The 19,405-nt window shown below is 46.0% G+C and overlaps 1 protein-coding gene across 1 annotated transcript in view; it reads right to left on the reverse strand.

The window, feature by feature from the left end:
• The window catches only part of Clpb (ClpB homolog, mitochondrial AAA ATPase chaperonin), a 124,035-nt gene extending 109,663 nt beyond the window's left edge, over positions 1 to 14,372 (reverse strand). The window contains exons 1-2 of the mRNA XM_028781529.1: positions 13,910 to 14,372; positions 10,648 to 10,699 (exon numbers count right to left, since the gene is read on the reverse strand). Coding sequence (XP_028637362.1) covers positions 10,648 to 10,699; positions 13,910 to 14,309 — 452 coding nt within the window. The 5' untranslated portion in view covers positions 14,310 to 14,372. The remainder of the gene's footprint in view (positions 1 to 10,647; positions 10,700 to 13,909) is intronic.
• Between the last annotated feature and the right edge of the window lie 5,033 nt (positions 14,373 to 19,405).

The raw sequence follows: 19,405 nt of genomic DNA on the forward strand, positions 1-19,405 counted from the left end.
CTTCTTCTTCTTCTTCTTCTTCTTCTTCTTCTTCTTCTTCTTCTTCTTCTTCTTCTTCTTCTTTTTTTTTTTGTAAGTATGTGTTTGTCTGAGTTTATGAGCATACAGATGTACAGCTGCCTGATGCGGCTGCTGGGAGCTAGACTCAGCACTCAGCTGTTGAGCCATCTCTACTCCAGCCACCTCCCTCCTAACATCCAACCCACTCCTTTTTTAATTTTTGAGACAGAGTTTCTTTGTGTAGCCCTGGCTGTTCTGAAATTTGTTCTCCAGACCAGGATGACCTCGAACTCACAGAATCTGCCTGCCTTTGCCTCTGCCTCCTAAATGCTGGAATTAAAGGTGTATGCCATCACCTCCCCACCTTTCCAAAGATTTTTAACTTTCAAAAAGTTAAAAGTTGTCAAAAAGTTGTCCAAGCTGCCTATGAACTCACCTTGTAACTACAAGGGCAGCCCTTGAACTTGTGATCCTCCTACCTCAGTGTCCTGGTAGCTAGGATTAAAGGCCCAAATAATGGACTCAAATATGGAGTTCAATGGCTCATTTCTCAGTGGCTGACTGCTGTGCCTTAAGCACTTGGCATTTATAATCTTATCTGATCCTAAGAGTTAGACAAGAAAGCCCATCTCACACAGTGACCTCAGACTTGCCTCGGAGAGGGACATGGACTCCTAATACTTATTTCCTAGTCGCACCATTTCATCATTTAAAGATCTGAGCAAGGAAAGGGAGCTCAGGGAGTAGTCCTAGAGGACAGAGGTGGGACCACACTGAAGGGCTGTGGGTGTGGGTTGTGGCAACCGATGTGTCAAGTGTTACAGGAACTCCAACCATCTCATCATGAAAATCCAAGAACAAAGAGATTAATGCAGTTGGAAAAAATATATAAAGGGCAAGTTGGCCTTGTTCATAACTGTTGATCATTTTTACACTGTGAAGACATGTCTGTCAACTGACGGATGGTTTAATCAAAATGTGTTTCACTATACATGGAATGTTATTTGGCTTTTAAAAGGCATGATGTATTGACAATGTGCTACAACACATGTGAATCTTGGAAAGTTTAACTAAGCTAAAGAAGCCAGATACAAAATTCAGATTGTGAGATCTCCTTCACATAAGGTGTCCAGAATGGGCAAATCCACAGACAGGAAATAGACTAGTGGTTGCCAGAGGCTTAGGGGTGGAAGAATGGAAATGACTCCTAATGAGACAGGGTGGGTAGTGGGGTAGGGTCATGAAATGTTCCTGAGTTAGACGTCAATTGCACTATCTTATAAACCTATTAAAAGCCACAGACTTTTATATGTTAGAAGGGTGAGTCTTCTGATATAGTTATATGTTAAAGGAGAAGGAGAGAGACTGAGTGAGTCAAGGCTTGTTTCATCAAATCTCTGTCTGCTTCAGGAGCAGAGAGCCCCAGAGACACAGGGGTATAGTAAAACTGCCTAAACCCTGGCTCAGACAAGGACTGTGACTGAGCACTCACCAGCCTCAGCTCAGCGGAAATCCTACCCCACCTGTTGTATTCTAAGCCTCAGACCATGGGGATTCCAGGGGCCTTCCAATTGTACTTTAAGACCAACCCGGCCCCTGCTCACTGTCCCTCTGTGAAGGCCAGTCAAACACACAGCCTTCTCGGGAGGCCAGGGTACTCACCCCAAACAAAAGGCCATTGAGATGGAAGTTTCAGCCCAGCCTCAGAAGGGATTCTTATGCAGGTTGGCAGGGTCTCCCATCCACATGAATGGAGACTCCTGGAGACCAGTTAACTGACCCAGCTGCTGCCCAGGGCTGGGCTCTCCTACTGGGTGGGGGAGTCTTTGGAAAATACACAGTATTTTAATCAACTAATCAATCAACAGGCCAGCCTCTATCTCTGCTTCTTTGGAGTGCTTTGGACAGCCACATGTGACTTGCTAAGGTGGAGGCAGGAGAAGCAGGTACCATCTAGCATACTCAGATAGGGTTCACAGTCAGGCGAAGAGAAATAAACCAAGCAACTGGAGAAAAAAAGGAGGTGAATCATTCAACCTTTAAGATCCAATATCACTTGGTAAGAAAGAGATGAGCACTCAGTATGACCTGCTAGGAAAAAAAACTACAGGCTATGGATGGATGTGGCCTTCGGTGTAAGCACAAGTATACACTGGCTGTGAGGCCACCAGAAGGAATCAAGTCTGTCTAAGCACTGAGTTTTCTTATCTGGAAATCTACATGACAGTCTATTCTGTAATACAATGAGGGGCAAGAGACACACAGCATTCACAGGGAATGAACAACAGCTGCTGTTATCAGCCAGGGTGAGCTCTCTGGAGGAAGAGCTTAAGGTGGGCAATGAGACAGGGGCAGGATCTAGGCAGGAAAAACTAGAGAATGCTGCAAAGCCTTGGGGTGGATTCCCAGCAAACCTGGCCAAAATGGTTGCCCCTTCGGCCAGCTTAAGAGGAAATGGGAACCCAGGCCAGCTTCTCTTTGGCTTCCAGCCCCACTAGTAGATAACGAGGAGGAGGGTTACTTTCCAAGTGAGAAGCTTTGAGAGATTTACTTAAGCAACCTGAACTTCTGTGTCATTATTAGTTGAGTGGGCTGTTGTTATTGGAAAGGTTGTTACATCTTAATATCACACAGCTGGTTAGTAAGTATGACAAAAGCATACCCTAGGCCTTCTAATTCTAGAATGCTTACATTCTTTCTGTAACATTATGTTGCCTTTCAAAATCCCAGCATTCAGGACACCTGTGAAGGTGACATTCAAAAGCCTGGACTCCTCAGGAAGCACAAACTACCAAATTACAGAAAGTGATGCTGTTCAGGCTTTGACCTCTGCTGGTCTGAGAGAAAGATTATGTTTCAATCCACTGCAAGCCACAGAGACATTTACATATCTACTGATTAAGATAGCTGGATGTTTTGGTTGCTCTGGTGTCATCATTAATATCTTCTCATCCAGCCAAAAACGATACAATGATCGATAAACAGCCAGTCTCTCTGAGGCCCAGAGACAGCCAAATGTGTTTACCAGGCAGGTTTTCTGTTAATTAGATAAAATCCTCAGATCAATTCGTACAACATTCACCTATGCTGTAGCTAAACTCATTTGGGACACCTCACTCGATCCCGGCACACAGACAGCAAGTGCCTCAAGCTGGGGCATCAGGGGACAAGAGCCAAACCAAACAATCAGTGCAAAGTTAGAATAAATGTGTTTACCCCTCAACAAAGCCCAACCTGTTTTTCTTTCCTGAACTGTACAATTTTTTTCCTCAAAGCCATTTAATAGACCAGTTTAATCCTTTATTTTCTAAAACCATCAAACCAGAAACCAAAACAGTATGTCAAAAGAATTTCCTGATAACTGATAAATCTAGCATGCTTAGTAATTACAGACAAGGTCTCATTGTATATACAGCTTTGGCTGGCCTGGAGTGCTATATAAATCTGGCTGGCCTTGAACTCAGAGATCTACCTGCCTCTTCTCCCAAGTATAGGGAATTACAGGCATGTATATATCTTGGCTAAATCCAGCAAGCATGTCTAAAACAGACCTCCAGAGTGGGAAAGATGAATTAAGATCCATTTGCTGCTCTTGAATTCAGTTCCCAGAAACATTAAGTGGTTCACAATTGCCTGTACTCCAACTCCAGGGGATACAATACTCTGGCTTCCACCATCCATATACACACTTACTCATAATTAAAATTCATAAAAATAAACCTTTAAGCACATGCCTTTAATCCCAGCACTTTGGGAGGCAGAGGCAGAGGGATCTCCGAGTTCAAAGTCAGCCTGGTCACTTAGTGAGTTCCAGGACAGCCAGAGCTACATAGTAAGACCCTGTCACAAACAAAACAAAACAGACTTCAATGTTTTGTTTTGTTTTCTGGCTCAATTCCTCCAAACTCTCACTTCAGTGCATGGCAACAGCATCTGTACCGGAGCTCCAGCCACATAACAGAAATTCACTAACATTTCCTTTTTGAAAGGAAACATGAGCAGCCCTACTCATTCACTCAGCATTAATCTGTTGAATGTTTACTATGTATCAGACTCTGAATCAGGCATGAGCACTAGTCCAGCTATCCAGTTAACTGTCCTCCTCTGTGTTATTAACATCTTAGCCCCTGACCCCTATCTGTTTGGACTCTTCCAGTTGCTATTCTTCTCTTTTCTGAACCCAGCTTTACCAAAACTAGATAAGTGTTCTATCATTGACTGTATACACATTACAGCTATGTTTCAGCATGTCTTACTATATACTACCATAGCAACTGAGTGACATGTTTTCCATTAAGCAGCTAATCTTTTTTAAAAAAAAATTATCTACAAATCTATGTTACCATTTTTGCCTTTTATAAACACACTGGCTTTGAACAGCTATAGACCCAGTGTGGATGGTCCTTCCTTACAGCTGTCCAGCATCATTTCACAGCACCCATCCTTGCTCTCTAGAGTCCAGCTTCTCCCTCCCAATACAGGGTCATACCACCAGACCCCAGGTTGGCCTCAAATTCACCAACCTCCCTCCTGAGTTCTGGGATCACAACTGGATAACAGCCACATCCAACTCCACATCTTCTCCATCAAAGGAAAGGGTCATGACTGCTCAGGTGCCCCTGTGCTAAGCAAAGAACCCAGCAAATGGCAAGTACTCAGTAAATGTTTGTCAAATGGATACATGATCTGTGCAAAGAAAGGAAACTCGGCCATTATAGGTTTAATACTTTTGCCACCAGGCTCTCTTCATCTGAGCCTTTTTGGACTGAGGAAGGACCAAGTTGGGTAGCAGTAACAGAGGCCCAGTGAAGGGAAAAGAGCAGGCAGGATGTTATCTATCAGCAGCAGGATCTGAAGGAAATGTGAGCTACAGTGGAGTGTCTCCCAGTCCTGTCCTGAGTCTCCAGCCTGACAGGCCCCACATGGCTCTGCCCGAGCCCAGACATATGTCCTGCAGTCTGTCCAGTACCCTTTGGTCTTGGATGAGTGGCTAAGTGCAGAAGCCAGGCTGGGCTGAGAAGGAGAGTCACCTGTTCTCATGACTGCCAAGCAGGACAAGTGTGAGTCGGTGAGCTTCCAAAGTTTAAGCACTTCAAGGCAAAAGAAGGAAATGGCTGCTGCACAGGGAAGGGGAAGAAAAAGCGGAAGAACTCAGCTTTCCTATGCAGCAGTGGGATACTGGAATGGGCTCTGGACTGCCTGCTTCTGTTGTGTTCAAGTCACACTGTATTTGGGAACAGTAAGAGAGGTGACTGCCCTTGTCCTTGGGGAGGCATACAATCCAATGACTCACAAACTTCTTTTGTTGTTCTGGTGTTCTGTGTGTTTTGTTTGTTTTGTTTGAAGATCGTCTTGCTGACCTCTAACTCATTGAGTAGCATAGGCTGGCCTTAAACTGGAGACATTCCTGCTTCATCCTGAGTGCTAGGATTACAGGTTTGAGCTAGTATGACCAGGCCAAACTCTTTAATAGAAAGAATACTGTGGGATCAGTGAGCTGGCTCAGCAGGTAAAAGTGTCTACCACCAAGTTTGAGGACCTGAGTTCAACTCCCAGGACCCACACACTGAAGGAAAGAACTAATTTCCATTGGTGATCCTCTAACCTCCACATATACGCTACAGCACTGGTACACCCAAACACATGGACACAAAATTAATAAAATGTACAAAGAATAATGTGTGGCAAATGGTAGATCCTGGCTTGTCTTTTTGGCCAAGTAGCCACTCCACATACAATTAGCCAGATCCTCACAAAGCAATAAACAGTCCCCATCACTAGGACCCCAGTCTAGGGCTGCTGACTCTCAGTCTGCGAGCACTGAGCTGTGCCTGACTGGGTTGACACAAAAGGGGTCACCAGTTTTCCTTAGCTACTGTCTGCATTCTTGGCATTTAACCCTATTTCTCCAAACTGAACTCCCAATTTCTCTTTCAGAAGCTCCTCAGACTCTCCCACACCACAGGAAGGGATACAATAGGAGAGGACAGGAGAGACATGGCAGCTAGGAGTCAACAAAAGACTCATAGAAGGCGGCATTTCCATTGAGCCTCCAAGACTGGCCCAGGGGAAGCCGTGTGAAGTGAACCGGTACAGAGTGTAGAAAGGTGAGGCACAGGGTCCACAACCTGTCCCAGGGAGCACAGATTCTGGGGTGAAGCTCCTCTCCTTAAGCAGAAGAGCTCCAAGCATCAGTCCTTCCCCACCCTGTGTCTCCTGGGATCTGGATGGAAGACAGGAGCTAAGAGAGGGCAAGGCACAGGAATGACAGAGCCCCAAGATGGCAAGGTGTAGTAGTATATTCACCAGTATTTGGAGCTTTATTCACTAACCATACCAATCATACAGGTGGCAAAACAACTGTAAACTGAGGGGGAAACTAAGACTAGAACTCTGACTTGCTCCAAGCAGGCCTGCTGGACAGAAGTAAAGGCAGCACACATTCAGGACCACGCAGAGCAGGGCGTGGTATCAGTGGAGTCAAAGGTACGCACAGAAAAACAGAACAAAACTCAAGACCATTTCCTTCCAGGAGGATACAGGCTCTCCACTCCTGTTCAGGCTAGCCTATCAGCAGGAGTCCCGTAGCTGGGGGATTGCATGTCTGTTTCCTTGAGGCCAGAGGCCAGGTCATCTCTCTTCATGCCTTCTACCATCTGCAGTGCCCAGATGGGCCTCTCCTTTACTTTTGTTGTTTTTTTCTGTTGTTACTGTTTGTTTTTTGAGACAAGGTTTCACTCTGTGTAGCTTTGGCAAGCCTGGAACTTTGTATGAAGACATAGCTAGCCTGAAAAGAGCCTGCCTAACCCTGCTCAGATTAAAAGTGTGCACTACCACGCTTTGCCACTTGTTCCTTCCTAAGAACTGCTTTTGGTGAGGAGGGAAGGGCATTCTGACCAATGAAGGCCTTTCTCAGCCTGGTCTCTTCCTGAGAGAGCCTCTCAAAAGACTATTTTCAGCTTTTCCCCACTTATTCCAGCCTTCATCTATTGAAACAGCCTTACCTGGCTCAGTCCCCTGCTCAAAACCCTCCTAAACCCTATCTACTGCTCATAGAGGAGGCCAAAATCCAGGGTAGGCCAGGCGAATTCCTGTATCTCAAGCCACCTTCACTCATTCCTCTTATCCTGCACAAGTCCTGGGCCTGGCAGTCAGCCCGTATTACCTGCCTCCTGCTTTGCCTTCATTTGTTCCCCTCAGCTCTGTGAGATGGCATGAGAAGGGGGCTGAACAGAGTCTGTCTCACTCAACTGCTTCCTTACAGGGTGTGGTGGTTTGAATAGGAATGGCCCCATAGCCTCATCTGTTTGAATGCTTGACCCATAAGGAGTGGGATTCCTAGGAAGTGTGGCCTTGGTGGAGAAGATGTGTCACTGTGGGGGTGGGCTTTGAAGTCTTAGAAGCTCAAGTTGTTTTCTGCCTGCTGTCTGAGGATCAAGATATAGAACTCCTAGCTCCTTCTCCAGTACAATGTCTCCTGTCAGGACTATAATGGATTAAACCTCTGAACTGTAAGTCACCTCTAATTAAATGTTTTTCTTCATCAGAGTTGCCATGGTCACGGTGTCTCTTCACAGTAATAAAGCCCTAAGACATAGGTTAAGGAAGACGCTAATAGAAGGGGGTAAGGAGGGGCAGAAAGTATGGCTAAGGACTGGGGGCCACTTGAAGAGTTCCCATAGGTATTACCCACAGCTGAGACAATCTCAACAATTCTGAATCACATAGTAGGAATCCAATCACTTTCTGTACCCTGCTGGCAGGTATTTAGTTGCCATGACAAAAATATGTATTTAGGGACTGGAGAGATGCCTTAACAGTTAAGGACTGTTCTTCCAGAGGACCCAAGTTCAATTCCTAGCACACACATGGCAGCTCATAACTATCTGTAACCCCAGTTCCAGGGGTGTCTGGCATCCTCACATAGATAAACATTCAGGCACCAATGCACACAAAAAAAATAATAAATCTTTTTTTAAAAAGTATGTATTTAGGGCTAGAGAGATGACTCGGTAGTTAAAGGGACATACCGTTCTTGAAGTCATTCATATGTACCTGTAACTCCAGCATCAGAAAATCTGACACCCTCTTCTGGCTTCTGTAGGCACCTGCATATATATGGTAGTATACCCTTCTGGCCCTTGACATAGACATACTTTTTAAAAATTTTAAAACAAAAACAAAACAAACTGGGTGGTGGTGGTGGTGAATTCCTTTAATTCCAGCACTTGGGAGGAAGAGGCAGGCTGATCTCTGTGAGCTGAGGCCAGCTTGGTCTTCAGAGTTAGTTCCAGGACAGCCAGGGCTACACAGAGAAACCCTGCTTCGAAAAACCAACATGCGAACAAACATGTGTATGTATTTATCAGGGTGTCTACACATATAATCCCAGTGCTGGGGAAGCAGAGGCAGAGGAAGAAAGAAGTGAGTGTATCTGCCAGGTATGGTAGCACCTGCCTATAATAACAGCACTTGGGAGGCCAAGGCAGGAAAATCATGAGTTTTTAGACCTATATCTGGACTAAAATAGAAAGAACTACCTCAAAAACAAAACCCAACCCCACCAAGACAACAAAACTGCCCCAAAACCAAGGCTGGTTGGGTGCCTTTCCAGCATGCACCCCATAAAATCAATCACGGTGCACACCTGAAATCACATTATTCAAAGGAAGAGACAGGGATCAGAGTAAAGGTCATCTTAGGCTATGTAGTGCATCTGAGGTCAACCTGGGTTACACGAAACTTTGCCTCAAAAAAACTAAAAACCTTTTAAACTGGAGGGGGACTTGAGGAAATAAGCTCCAGCTCCGCAAACCTGCTGCCTACATGGGCGTGGGGCGGGGGTGGACAGCAAGAAGGCTACAGACTGGCAGTCTTTGGCAGTTACCAACAGGTGATTCCAGGGTCAGTAAGAGCTGGTTTCTACTACTCACTTCCCTGTAATGAGGCTCTAGAAAGCAAGGCACATGTCTGGGGCACGAAGATGCTGCATGCAGCTGCCGTTATGAATGGCTCTTATAACAGCGAGATGACATCTGTGCTTGGTTTTTAAGATGCATCATCATATGTTTATTAAACTGTTGCTCCATCATATTTATTTGGCTACAAAACAACTCCTAGCTCATACTTCCAAAAGTGGTTTATTAAAAACTAAACCTTGAACATTAATACTCAAAAGCACCCTTGAGAATCAATAATAACGCTGCAGATAAAATGAAGGAGAATCAAAGCAGTAAGTCTTGGTGGAGCCGTGGCTGCCTTCCTACACTTCTTACATGTTCAAGCATCTGGAGTGGGGAAGGGCACCCCAGGTCTATGGTAAAGACCCCAAACACTGACTTCCAATCTAAAATGTGAACACGATACCAAACATGATTACCCACACCTGTAATCCCAGCACTCAGGAGGCTGAAGAAAGAGGATTAAAAGTTCAAAGCTAACCTGGGTTACATAACAAAATCTATTCTCAAAAAAAACAAGCAAACAAAGCGCCATGGGGTTGGAGAAATGTTCCAAGGTTAAGAGCACTAGCTGCTCTTACAAAGGACCTGGGTGCGATTTTCAGCACGCACATGTCACCTCAGCCTGTAACTCAGACCCAATGCCCTTTTCCTACCTCTGAGAGCACAGAAGCCACGTGATGCAAAAAAACAAAAACAAAAACAAAACATGTGGGCTGAGAGCCCATGCATATGAAATGAAATAAAACTGGCTGGTCATGGTGGCACATGCCTTTAATCCCAGTACTCAGAGGCCTCAGAGGCAGGAGAATCTCTGTAAGTGCAAGACCAGCCACAGTGAGTTCCAGGACGGCCAGGACTACATAGAAACTCTATCTCAATCAATCAACCAATTAATTAACCAATAATCAATCTATCTATTTTTTAAAAACCTAACAAACAAACAATAAAACAAAACCAAGGATGAGAGCAACTGCCAAGTGCAATGTGCGAGACCTGTTCAGATCCAATGTCAAAACCAAAAAATAAGCGAGGTAAGAAAAAGGAGGGTCCCATGGCCACTTAGATATATTTGAGGGCAGAAAGGCCAAGGTGAGGCCCAAGAGGAATGAATGCTGCTTCTCAACAACAGCCCCTAACTGATGCTCTGGCCAGGCCCCAGACTCAGCATCCATCTTAGATGCACAATCTGCCCTGTCCACAGTACAAGCTCAATGCTTCCCTGCTCAAGAAGAGTCAGCCTCTGTGCAAAAATAAGCTTCACTTCCCTCTGAAGCCCAAGAGCACAGGTGAACCACTGAAGCTGAAGACCTAGAGGCTGCCTCAGGCCTGCATGTAGGCCTTCTTAGTCACGTAGGATCTTTTGGCACAAAGAGCGCTTAGGAGCTTCCCAAGGATGCCCACTGACACCAGGTCCAGGCATCAAACATTAATACATGGTCACAGAGGAACAAGAACAAACTGGAAGATTCATAGGCTCCACAGACTTGAAGCCACTGCAACTGAACACTGGGGTGTTTGGGAACCTGTCTCTAAACCTAAAATACATAGTCTGACTTGAACCAAGGGAGCCTCTGTCTGTGGCTACAGGCAACTCTTAGGAAACAAGTCCAGGGCAGGGAGAGATTTCCTCTGGGGCAAGGTGGCCATACTGCTCAGCCCTTCTATAGGAAGCCCAGACACTTACCTTCTGACTTCCTGCACGTTATTGGCCCGGGCAGCTTCCATTAGAGCTGCATCTGAAAAGAGAGGGGTACTGGTCAGACTCCAGCCCAGGACCAATCCCTCAGAGCTGAGAGAAGGCCTAGGACGTCAGTCAAAGTTTCTCCAGAAAGCGAACGGCTGACAGGAGAAGGCTAACCAAATCTCCTCCCCACCTGGAATCCATCCCACCCCTGCTCTGGGAATGCAGGTCGATGTAATGCCCCCACTCTTCTCAAGCAGTAAGGCTCAGGTATGTGGGTCTCCCTAAGAATGGAACCTCAATCAGAAGTCATGGACACTTGGGATCCAAGCCAGTCTATTACTCAGTGTGGCTGATGCAGCCCTTCCTTCTCAAAAAAAACTTGTGATATTTGGCAGACAACAATCCTTGCCAGCCTCACAAGGATACTGAGGAGATACAATACCAGCTGAAAAGTCTCCAAAATCCTTAGTGCAAGCTCAGAAAAGGGAGACTCTATTCCATTGGATCCCTGAGGACTCAGGCCTAGCTGAACCCTGGACTGGTTGCTGGCACCACCTTGTGGCCACTTCAACAGCAGATGACAACTGGTGCTCTGTACCCAGTCTGATTCTGAGCTGTACTGTTGGCCACTAGGCTGACTTCTACTCAGGCCTACAGTCAGTAGCCATGAGACTCCCTAGGTAAACACAAGAGACATCACTAGTGTCAGTGGCAAGCTGAGCCCCAATCTAGTCCTGGCACTAAGGCTTACTTGTCCTGTGTCCTGGCCAACTCATCTAAGCTCCTGAGCCTCAGCTTATGTGAAGACAGACAAGACACCAGCCTCATCATTTGCATAAATCAGGTCTGTTCAGACCACAGAGCCTCCACTCACCTTCTAGTTTCTGACTAGGAGCCAGGTCTGTCTTTGGTTTTATTATTATCATTATTATTATTGGTGGTGGCTGTTTGTGTGTATACTTGTTTGGTTTTTTTGAGATAAGATCTCATTTTATATGTCCTAGAAATCAGAGATCCACCTGCCTCTGCCTCCTGGGATTAAAGGCCACACCTAGCTCTTCTTTTTTTTTTTGGTTTTTCGAGACAGGGTTTCTCTGTGTAGCCCTGGCTGTCCTGGAATTCACTCTGTAGACCAGGCTAGCCTCGAACTCTCAGAAACCCGCCTGCCTCTGGCTCCTAAGTGCTAGGATTAAAGGCGTGTGCCACCACAGCCTGGCCACACTTAGCTCATTCATATATTTAACTGGGCCCAGATAATCAGCTGAAAAAGGAAAATCATTCCTTATAGATACCTCATCATTCTACTCTCATTCTCCGGAAGTCACAGAGGAAGAATGAGCTGAGATTTAACCTGAGGCACTCTGGGCTCACAAACTTTCCATGGTTTTCCCCTACCAGAATTCCCCTTGGTTCCTAATGAGACCCATTTCTCACAACACTGCCCTGAGGGACTCTGCTCAAAACTTTAGGCAAGTCAGCAGGACTGGAACCAGTCATAGTTTTAAGCCATCACCTCTTGTATTAAGTAGACATCACTGAAATTTACATGCCATAAAGTCCAGTCTAGGGCTCCCAGTAACCTCTCAGGCCAGACTTCAGACACATTTATCCTGTTCTTCCAAACACATTGGCTGCTAGACAGTCTGTTCTCATGATCCTTCCATGGCTCGTCACTGCCTACAGAATTCCAAACGCTCCTGACTGGCATGCAGGCCCATTTCATCCTCTCTCACCTTCTTCCAAAGACCTTGTCTTCCACCCTCACTGGCCAAACTGATAGCCCATCCACATTAGGCTGAAGTCTGGGTATGGAATCCAATCCAAGGCACATTTGTAAATATCGCCCTTCTATGATCCACACACTGGTGGGCAGATGCTTGTTGTTAGGGAAATACTAGTAAAATAAAGGGAAGACAGAGGCCCTACCCTCATGGGTTACACAAAGCCACTTTCCACCCCTTTGTTTCCTATGCTATCCCTCAGAAATTAAGCTCAAGTTCCCCATCTTCCAAGTATTTCCCGTCCTCCAGGAAGGCTAGCCTGGCTCCACTACTCTCTGATCCTCTGTAAAACTCAACAGCCCTGCATAACGAACTGCCGGTACCCTCCCCTTAACTGGCTAAATTTTAAGATGAGACTTTCTGAACACCTAGCTCCAAGCTAAACATACACAGTGTCACCTTCATGTACACACAAGAGGAACTCATACCATTCCTGCCTGCTTAAGCTAGGAAGGCCCTACTTCAATGCCCTCATTAATAGAAAGGAAATAGAGGGCAGCAAAGAAGAATAAGAGTCCAGATTCACCAAGACCGTACAAAACAAGATCCTCGATCCTCAGTGTCCTTGTTCTTCATCCAAAAGCCCTTTCTTTCCAAGTAGCCACATCTTATTAAACAAACAAGTTAAAGTCAAGGCAATCTCCAATCTTGTTCAACAATCTCAGAGTCTGGGGTGCATGAAACGCACCAGCACTGACAACTGAGAACATGAGAGGTTGGACTTAGCCAGGCTACCCTCCAGCTCCTGCTCAACTCGAAGCAACTGAGGTAAGATGCCAATTTGGGGTTAGCTACCTTCACCTCCTATCCCTCCCCCATCACTGTAAGTCTTCAGAGAGCAACTTTCGGCCAACTCCCTGCCCCCTCCCCCCCAAGGCTTCATTCACCCCCACCACAGTATCCAGCTCACCTTAAACATGACACTAAGCATAGCAAAACTCTAAGCAACTAAACAGACTCTGAACTCCAGGAACGGTCAAAATATCAGAGTACTGAGTGAGAACTTGCCTTCACTAGACAGTGGGGAAACTAAGTCTAGAGAGGAGCATGGGGTCAAGCTAGCACCAAAACCACGTGTCCTCCTTCCTTGAACCTATGTTCGCAGGAAAACATGTAGAGGCTGTCCCTAAAGCTGTTGGGGCTTCCTGGAGACCTCTTGAAAGACTAACGGACAAGATATAATGCTGGTACATAAAAGGACCAGGCTGTAATTAAGTCAGTCCAATGTCCCCAATTATACAGGTATACAAACGGATCCCAAAGAGGGTGCTAGATCTATGATGGGAAATTATGTAACTTCAAGCAGTGACTTTTCCTGAGCAACGTGCTGCCTCTGGCAGCAGATGATAAATGGGTTTCTTCAAGGTAAGGTTATGCAGGTCTAAATTTATAAATACCTTCAACCTTCCAAAGGAGTCATGACCCACCCATATACATACCCACACACCTCTCCCTTGAACCCAGTTTGGCCCCATAATCACCCTTGTTAGATGGATTCTTGTTGTAGCACTGAACCACCAGAGCCACGGCCAAGGCCCACATGCCCAGACCCGCCTTGTTGGGGACCCCATTCCAGCTGTCTTGTCCAGGGAGGGTTTCTTCGGGGCTAGGACCGCGTCCCGACGAGGCGGCAGTCAGGTATGGGATCTCGGTGTGTTCTCCACGGCGCCCCCCGGTGGCTGCCCCCCGTCCGGGGAACAAGGTAGAAGATGCTCCAGGGCGCACCCAGGCGGCAGCTCTCAGCCGCTGCGGCTCCCCGCGGTCTCCGGTGATTACGCTACGGCCGAAAGCACCTCCCCGGCTTTGGAGAGATGGAAATTTGATTAACCCTAGGAAGAGCCGAGGCGCTGGCGCGGTTCTCCTCAACACCGCGGACAACATTATGACACCTGCTTCTAAAACCCTCTGGTGCCGGCCCCTGTGCTAGCCACGATCAACATGGCTGCCGCGGCGCGTTCGAAGACGCCGCTTATGGGGTGGGACTGCGCACTACCTCACGGGAGTGGTAGTCCACGGCCCCAGATCTTTCTCTAGCTGGAGAATGAACAAACTACATTTCCCTGAGGGCTGTGGGATGACATCACAATGACCGCCTTCAGCGGAGCTGGAAGAATGTTGGGAAATGCAGTTCGGGCGGAGGGGCGTGGCAAAAGGAAAACTCTGATGGGGCGTGGCAATTAGGATTCAAGATTCCAGAGCCCAGTATTTGCATTACACGGAATTTTAATCCCTGCCTTTGGAAGGTGAGAACCTGAGAGAATGGGAATTCAAGGTCTAGGTCAAAATCTCGTTCTTAGCTGGGCAGTGGTGGCGCACGCCTTTAATCCCAGCACTTGGGAGGCAGAGGCAGGTGGATTTCTGAGTTCAAGGCCAGCCTGGTCTACAGCGTCAGCGTGAGTTCCAGGACAGCCAGGGCTACACAGAGAAACCCTGTCTCAAAAAACAAAAAAACAAAACAAAACAAAATCAGATATCAAAATCAAAATATCGAAATCAAATACAGGAATCAAAGAACAATTTCCCTAGTGTTTAAATAAAATTTAAACACTATTTTCGACGAAGACCTGTTAAGTAACTTGTACCCGTCCCCACTTTTTATTTCGAGTTCCTATTGCTTTTCAAAAAGATGCCTAGGGCTGGGAAAGGTGGTTCATATCCTTAAGCCCAGCAATCTAGGCAAAGGCAAGCAGATCTCTGAATTTCAGAAAGTCTAGTTTACATAGTAAATGTCAGGACAGTCAGGGCTATGAGCCAGAGAGACCTTGTCTCAGAAGACTTTTAGACTCTGTGTGTGTGTGTGTACACATAAATACATGTATGTATATATGTATATGTGTGTGTATGTATATATTTTAAAAGAAAAGGAGATCCTTAGGCTTGGCAGCAAGTGTCTTTACTAGCTGAGCCATCTTGTTTGTTACATAATAGTGAATCTGTGAATTGTGCTTCAATTGATTCCTTCTGTAGTTAGCAGACAATTAGCTATTCACATATCTGTGTCTGGCCCCTTGTGTCTCACAGAATTACAAAACTGCCTTTGGGATTGTCTGGAGTGTTGTTTTACCCTGGTTCAAAGCTGTACCTCCCACTGAGTTGTTCTGATCTAGAGGCACAGAGAAAGGCTTGTTGGACAATGCCTTCTGCTCTTACACCAGAGCCTCTTGAGCTAGATTGAGGGAACAGTTTGACTTGCCAGGGCTTCTGACAGGCTCAGGCACTTTGCTGGTTGATATCTAGTGGTACCTAGCTGGCTCGTTTGAATATTTAAAGCAAGTTTTGGGGCTTTCCATCAACCTGATGGGTGAGAATAGGCTTTGGTTTGAATCTCTCCCACCCAAGGCTCATGCCTGTGTTTACCTATACACGGAACACACTAGCTAACATCCATTTTCCTAAGAAAACCAGCACATGACCCTTGCCCTATTCTTTGCCTTTTTCCTTCTCCACTTCTGGAGCTCTTCATAGGAACTGGATTAGTCTGCATTAAATCTTGAAGATGGGGGCTGGAGAGATGGCTCAGCGGTTAAGAGAACTGACTCATCTTCCAGAAGACCTGAGTTCAATTCCCAGCAACCACATGGTGACTCACAGCCATCTGTAATGAGATCCAATGCCCTCTTCCGGTGTGTCTGAAGACAGCTACAGTGTACTCATATACAGAAAATAAATAAAATATATCTTTTAAAAAAAAATTGCAGCTGGAGAGATATCTCAGAGGTTAAGAGCACTGGCTGCTCTTCCAGAGGTCCTGAGTTCAATTCCCAGCAACCACAGGGTGGCTCACAACCAATCTATAATGAGATCTGTTGCCCTCTTCTGGCCTTCAGGCATACATGCAGGCAGAACACTATACATAATACATAAAAATCTAAAAATATTTAGAAACAAACAAACAAACAAAAAACCCTTTCAGGTGTTTCTTTCCAATTTACCACGTTGACATTGCCTCTACTTCTATGGAATCTTGGACATTTAGAAAGGGTTTCCCATGCCCAGATCATGAAGCTTATTGATCCCTTTTGAGTTTACCCAACAGTGCACCAAGGACCCTCAGCAAAGCCTATATTGCTCTGGATGGAAATGCTGTATTATTTAAACTCCTTTCATGGTGTGGGTATGTAGATGACCTTCTAGCCTCTTCCACATTTGGTTTCCTTTTGTAATAGTGTTACACTGTGTTAGTCTTTGGAATGCAGCTTAGAACAGACAACACCAGACCAAACGTTTCGGGGGGCGGGGGTGGTGGTGGTGGTGGTGGTGGTGGTGGTGGTGGTGGTATTCAGGGCAGAGGGCAAAGGTTGGGGAAGACAAACAGAAGAAGATGGCGAAAAAAGAGGAGAAGTAGAGGCCGGCCATGACCACGTAGAGAGAGGGGGAAGGAAAGGGGAGAAGGGCGAGGGGACAGAGAGAAGCCAGAGGCAAGAGAGTAAGAGAGTAAGAGAGAAAGGAGGAGGCAAGCCGCCCCTTTTATCGTGGGCAGGCCTACCTGGCTATTGCCAGGTAACTGTGGGGAGGAGCATACCTGGGTGTTGCCAGATAGCTGTGGAGGAGGAGTTTAGACAGAATACTAACACGCTGTTAGGTATAGATGGACATTTGTACAAAAGAGAGAGTGAGAGTGAGAGTGAGAGTGTGAGTGTGAGTGTGAGTGTGTGTGTGTGTGTGTTATACATGTCTATATGTGTGATGTGTGTATGTGGGAGCCCAAGGAGGCCAAAACAGGCTCTGGGATCCACTGTAGCTAGAGCTTCAGGTGGTCGGAAGCTGCCATATGGGTGCTGGGAACCAAATCATGCCTGGTCCTCTGTAAGAACAGAAAAAACTCTTAAACACCAAGTCATCTCTCCAGGCCCATTTGTTTATTTGTTTGTTGAAACAGGATTTCTCTGTGTACCCTGGCTTTCCTGGAATTCAATTTCTAAACCAGACTGCCTGCTTCTTCCTACCGAGTGCTGGAATTAAAGACATGTGCTATCACAGGTGCTCTCCAGCCTCTTTTAGTATTACTTAAAGCATCAGTAATTTTGTTCGTTCGTTCGTTCGTTCGTTCGTTTTTGTTTGTGGTACTAGGGACTAAACTCAGGACCTCGTGCATGCTGGGGAAGCACTCTACTGCTGAGCTACAAGGTCATCCCCCTTTTAGAGTATTCTTAACCCCATACCTTTGCCATTGCTAATGGTTTCCAGGGCTCTCTTGATTCTTCCCATGTATGTTTTTATTTTTCATGTGGACCTGTGTCCTGGAGGAGGAGAGAGCCCTAAGCTCTGGAGATTTCACTACCTTTCACTGTTGTCTGACTACTGTCTCCCTAAGAAATATTGACGTCTCCAATTTAGTTTTATGTTCTGTTCCCTGATGAATGAATTCTTGTGGTGTTTTCTTGGTTCCTTGGCTTGGACTCACCAGAGCTGTGGTCTGTAGTGGAGACAGCCTGTTTCTTTCTTTCTGGCTAGTGTGTGTGCAGCCACCCTGGTAGGCCTCCCACAGGATCTTAAATGGGATGTGTGGTCACCTAGTTTCATTTCTGTGTCTTGAATGCCAAACTGTGTACCACTATAGCACTGGCTCTTTCTGTTTGTCCCTCCAGGTGAGGGGATCCTCCTTCTGTGTGGGGAGATGGTGATGAGATTTTTCCCCTTGGAGACTTTTGAAGTGTGCCCACGTGGAGCCTGGGGTTCAGGGAGCAGTTAACACTTTTCCTACTGAATGAATCTTCAGAGGTTTCTTGTATTTTCTGGAGTTTTCTAAGTCATGGATATCAATTTTTTCACTTAGGGTTCTGAATGCTTGAGCCTGAACAACAGCAGTCGCTATCATATTCTCTGTGTGCTCAGGGAAAAAAAAAAAAGACCATCGTCTCTGTCTTCAGAGCTGGATTTGCTGTGGAGCTCCAGGACCATTGCAGGTGACCCTGCACTCCTGCCTGGGCTCTTCCTGAACCTGCCATTGGTTGGTTGGAGGACTCAGCACTTTCTGATCTCAGGGGCTTGTCTCAGTAGCAGCTGCCTTGCCTTTCCATGCACCTCTGAGGCTCTGTGGTGTGAAGAGTGAATACAGTCAGCTATTCTTGACTCACTTAAGTCTGTCTTGTGCAACAGAAGATCATGATCCTTAATTTTTAAAAAAAACAAAATTCATAATTCAAAATTATGCACAATAAAATGAGTCCATTTCACGAGTACCATTTCAGGAGTCCATTCAGGTGTGGCTGTGCTTAGACAAGCCAAGGCCCTTTGGTGACATTCACCACAATCAGTAAGTATTTGCATGACTCTGGAAGAAATCTATCTCCTTCCCAAGTGTCCTCCTGTATGCCAGCTAGCCAGGACCTCTGATGCTTTAAGTGAGCCCAGTCTTCTCAGCCTGCTAAGAGAGCTGAATCTCAGAAGAGGCACACAGTGTGCATTCATCAGCCTGGATTCTGCCACCTGACAGAGCAGGGTCCCCAGGCCCAGCAGATGTCACAGGTGGCAGGATCCTGCTCCTTTGTTGCCAAGTGGCAGTTGTCCCTTGAGTCCTGTTTTGTCTGATGTAAACTCTTCTGAGCAGGTCTTGGTTTAGAACAACAGTCTCATTCTGTGGGAAAAGGTATATGAGAAAAAAACTGTGGGTTTGAAGCAGCATGGGAAGTTTCTGTTTAACTTGTTTTTTGTTTTTTGTTTTTTTAAAGATTTATTTATTTATTTTATGTATGAGTGCACTATTGCTCTCTGAAGAGGGCATCGGATCCCATTGCAGATGGTCGTTAGCCACCATATGGAAGAGCAGTCAGTGCTCTTAACTGCTGAGCCATCTCTCCTCAGCCCTCTGTTTAACTCTTGAAGAAGCTATTGGTGCTGAGCTTCTAATCTTAGCACTTAGGAGGTAGTGGCAGGCAGATCTTTGTGAGTTCAAAGCCAGCCTGTCTCAAAAATAAATGAAGAAGAAGAAGAAGAAGAAGAAGAAGAAGAAGAAGAAGAAGAAGAAGAAGAAGAAG

The sequence above is a fragment of the Grammomys surdaster genome, unplaced genomic scaffold, assembly GCF_004785775.1.
Source record: "Grammomys surdaster isolate TR1022 unplaced genomic scaffold, NIH_TR_1.0 458, whole genome shotgun sequence".
Classification (NCBI taxonomy): Eukaryota; Metazoa; Chordata; class Mammalia; order Rodentia; family Muridae; genus Grammomys; species Grammomys surdaster.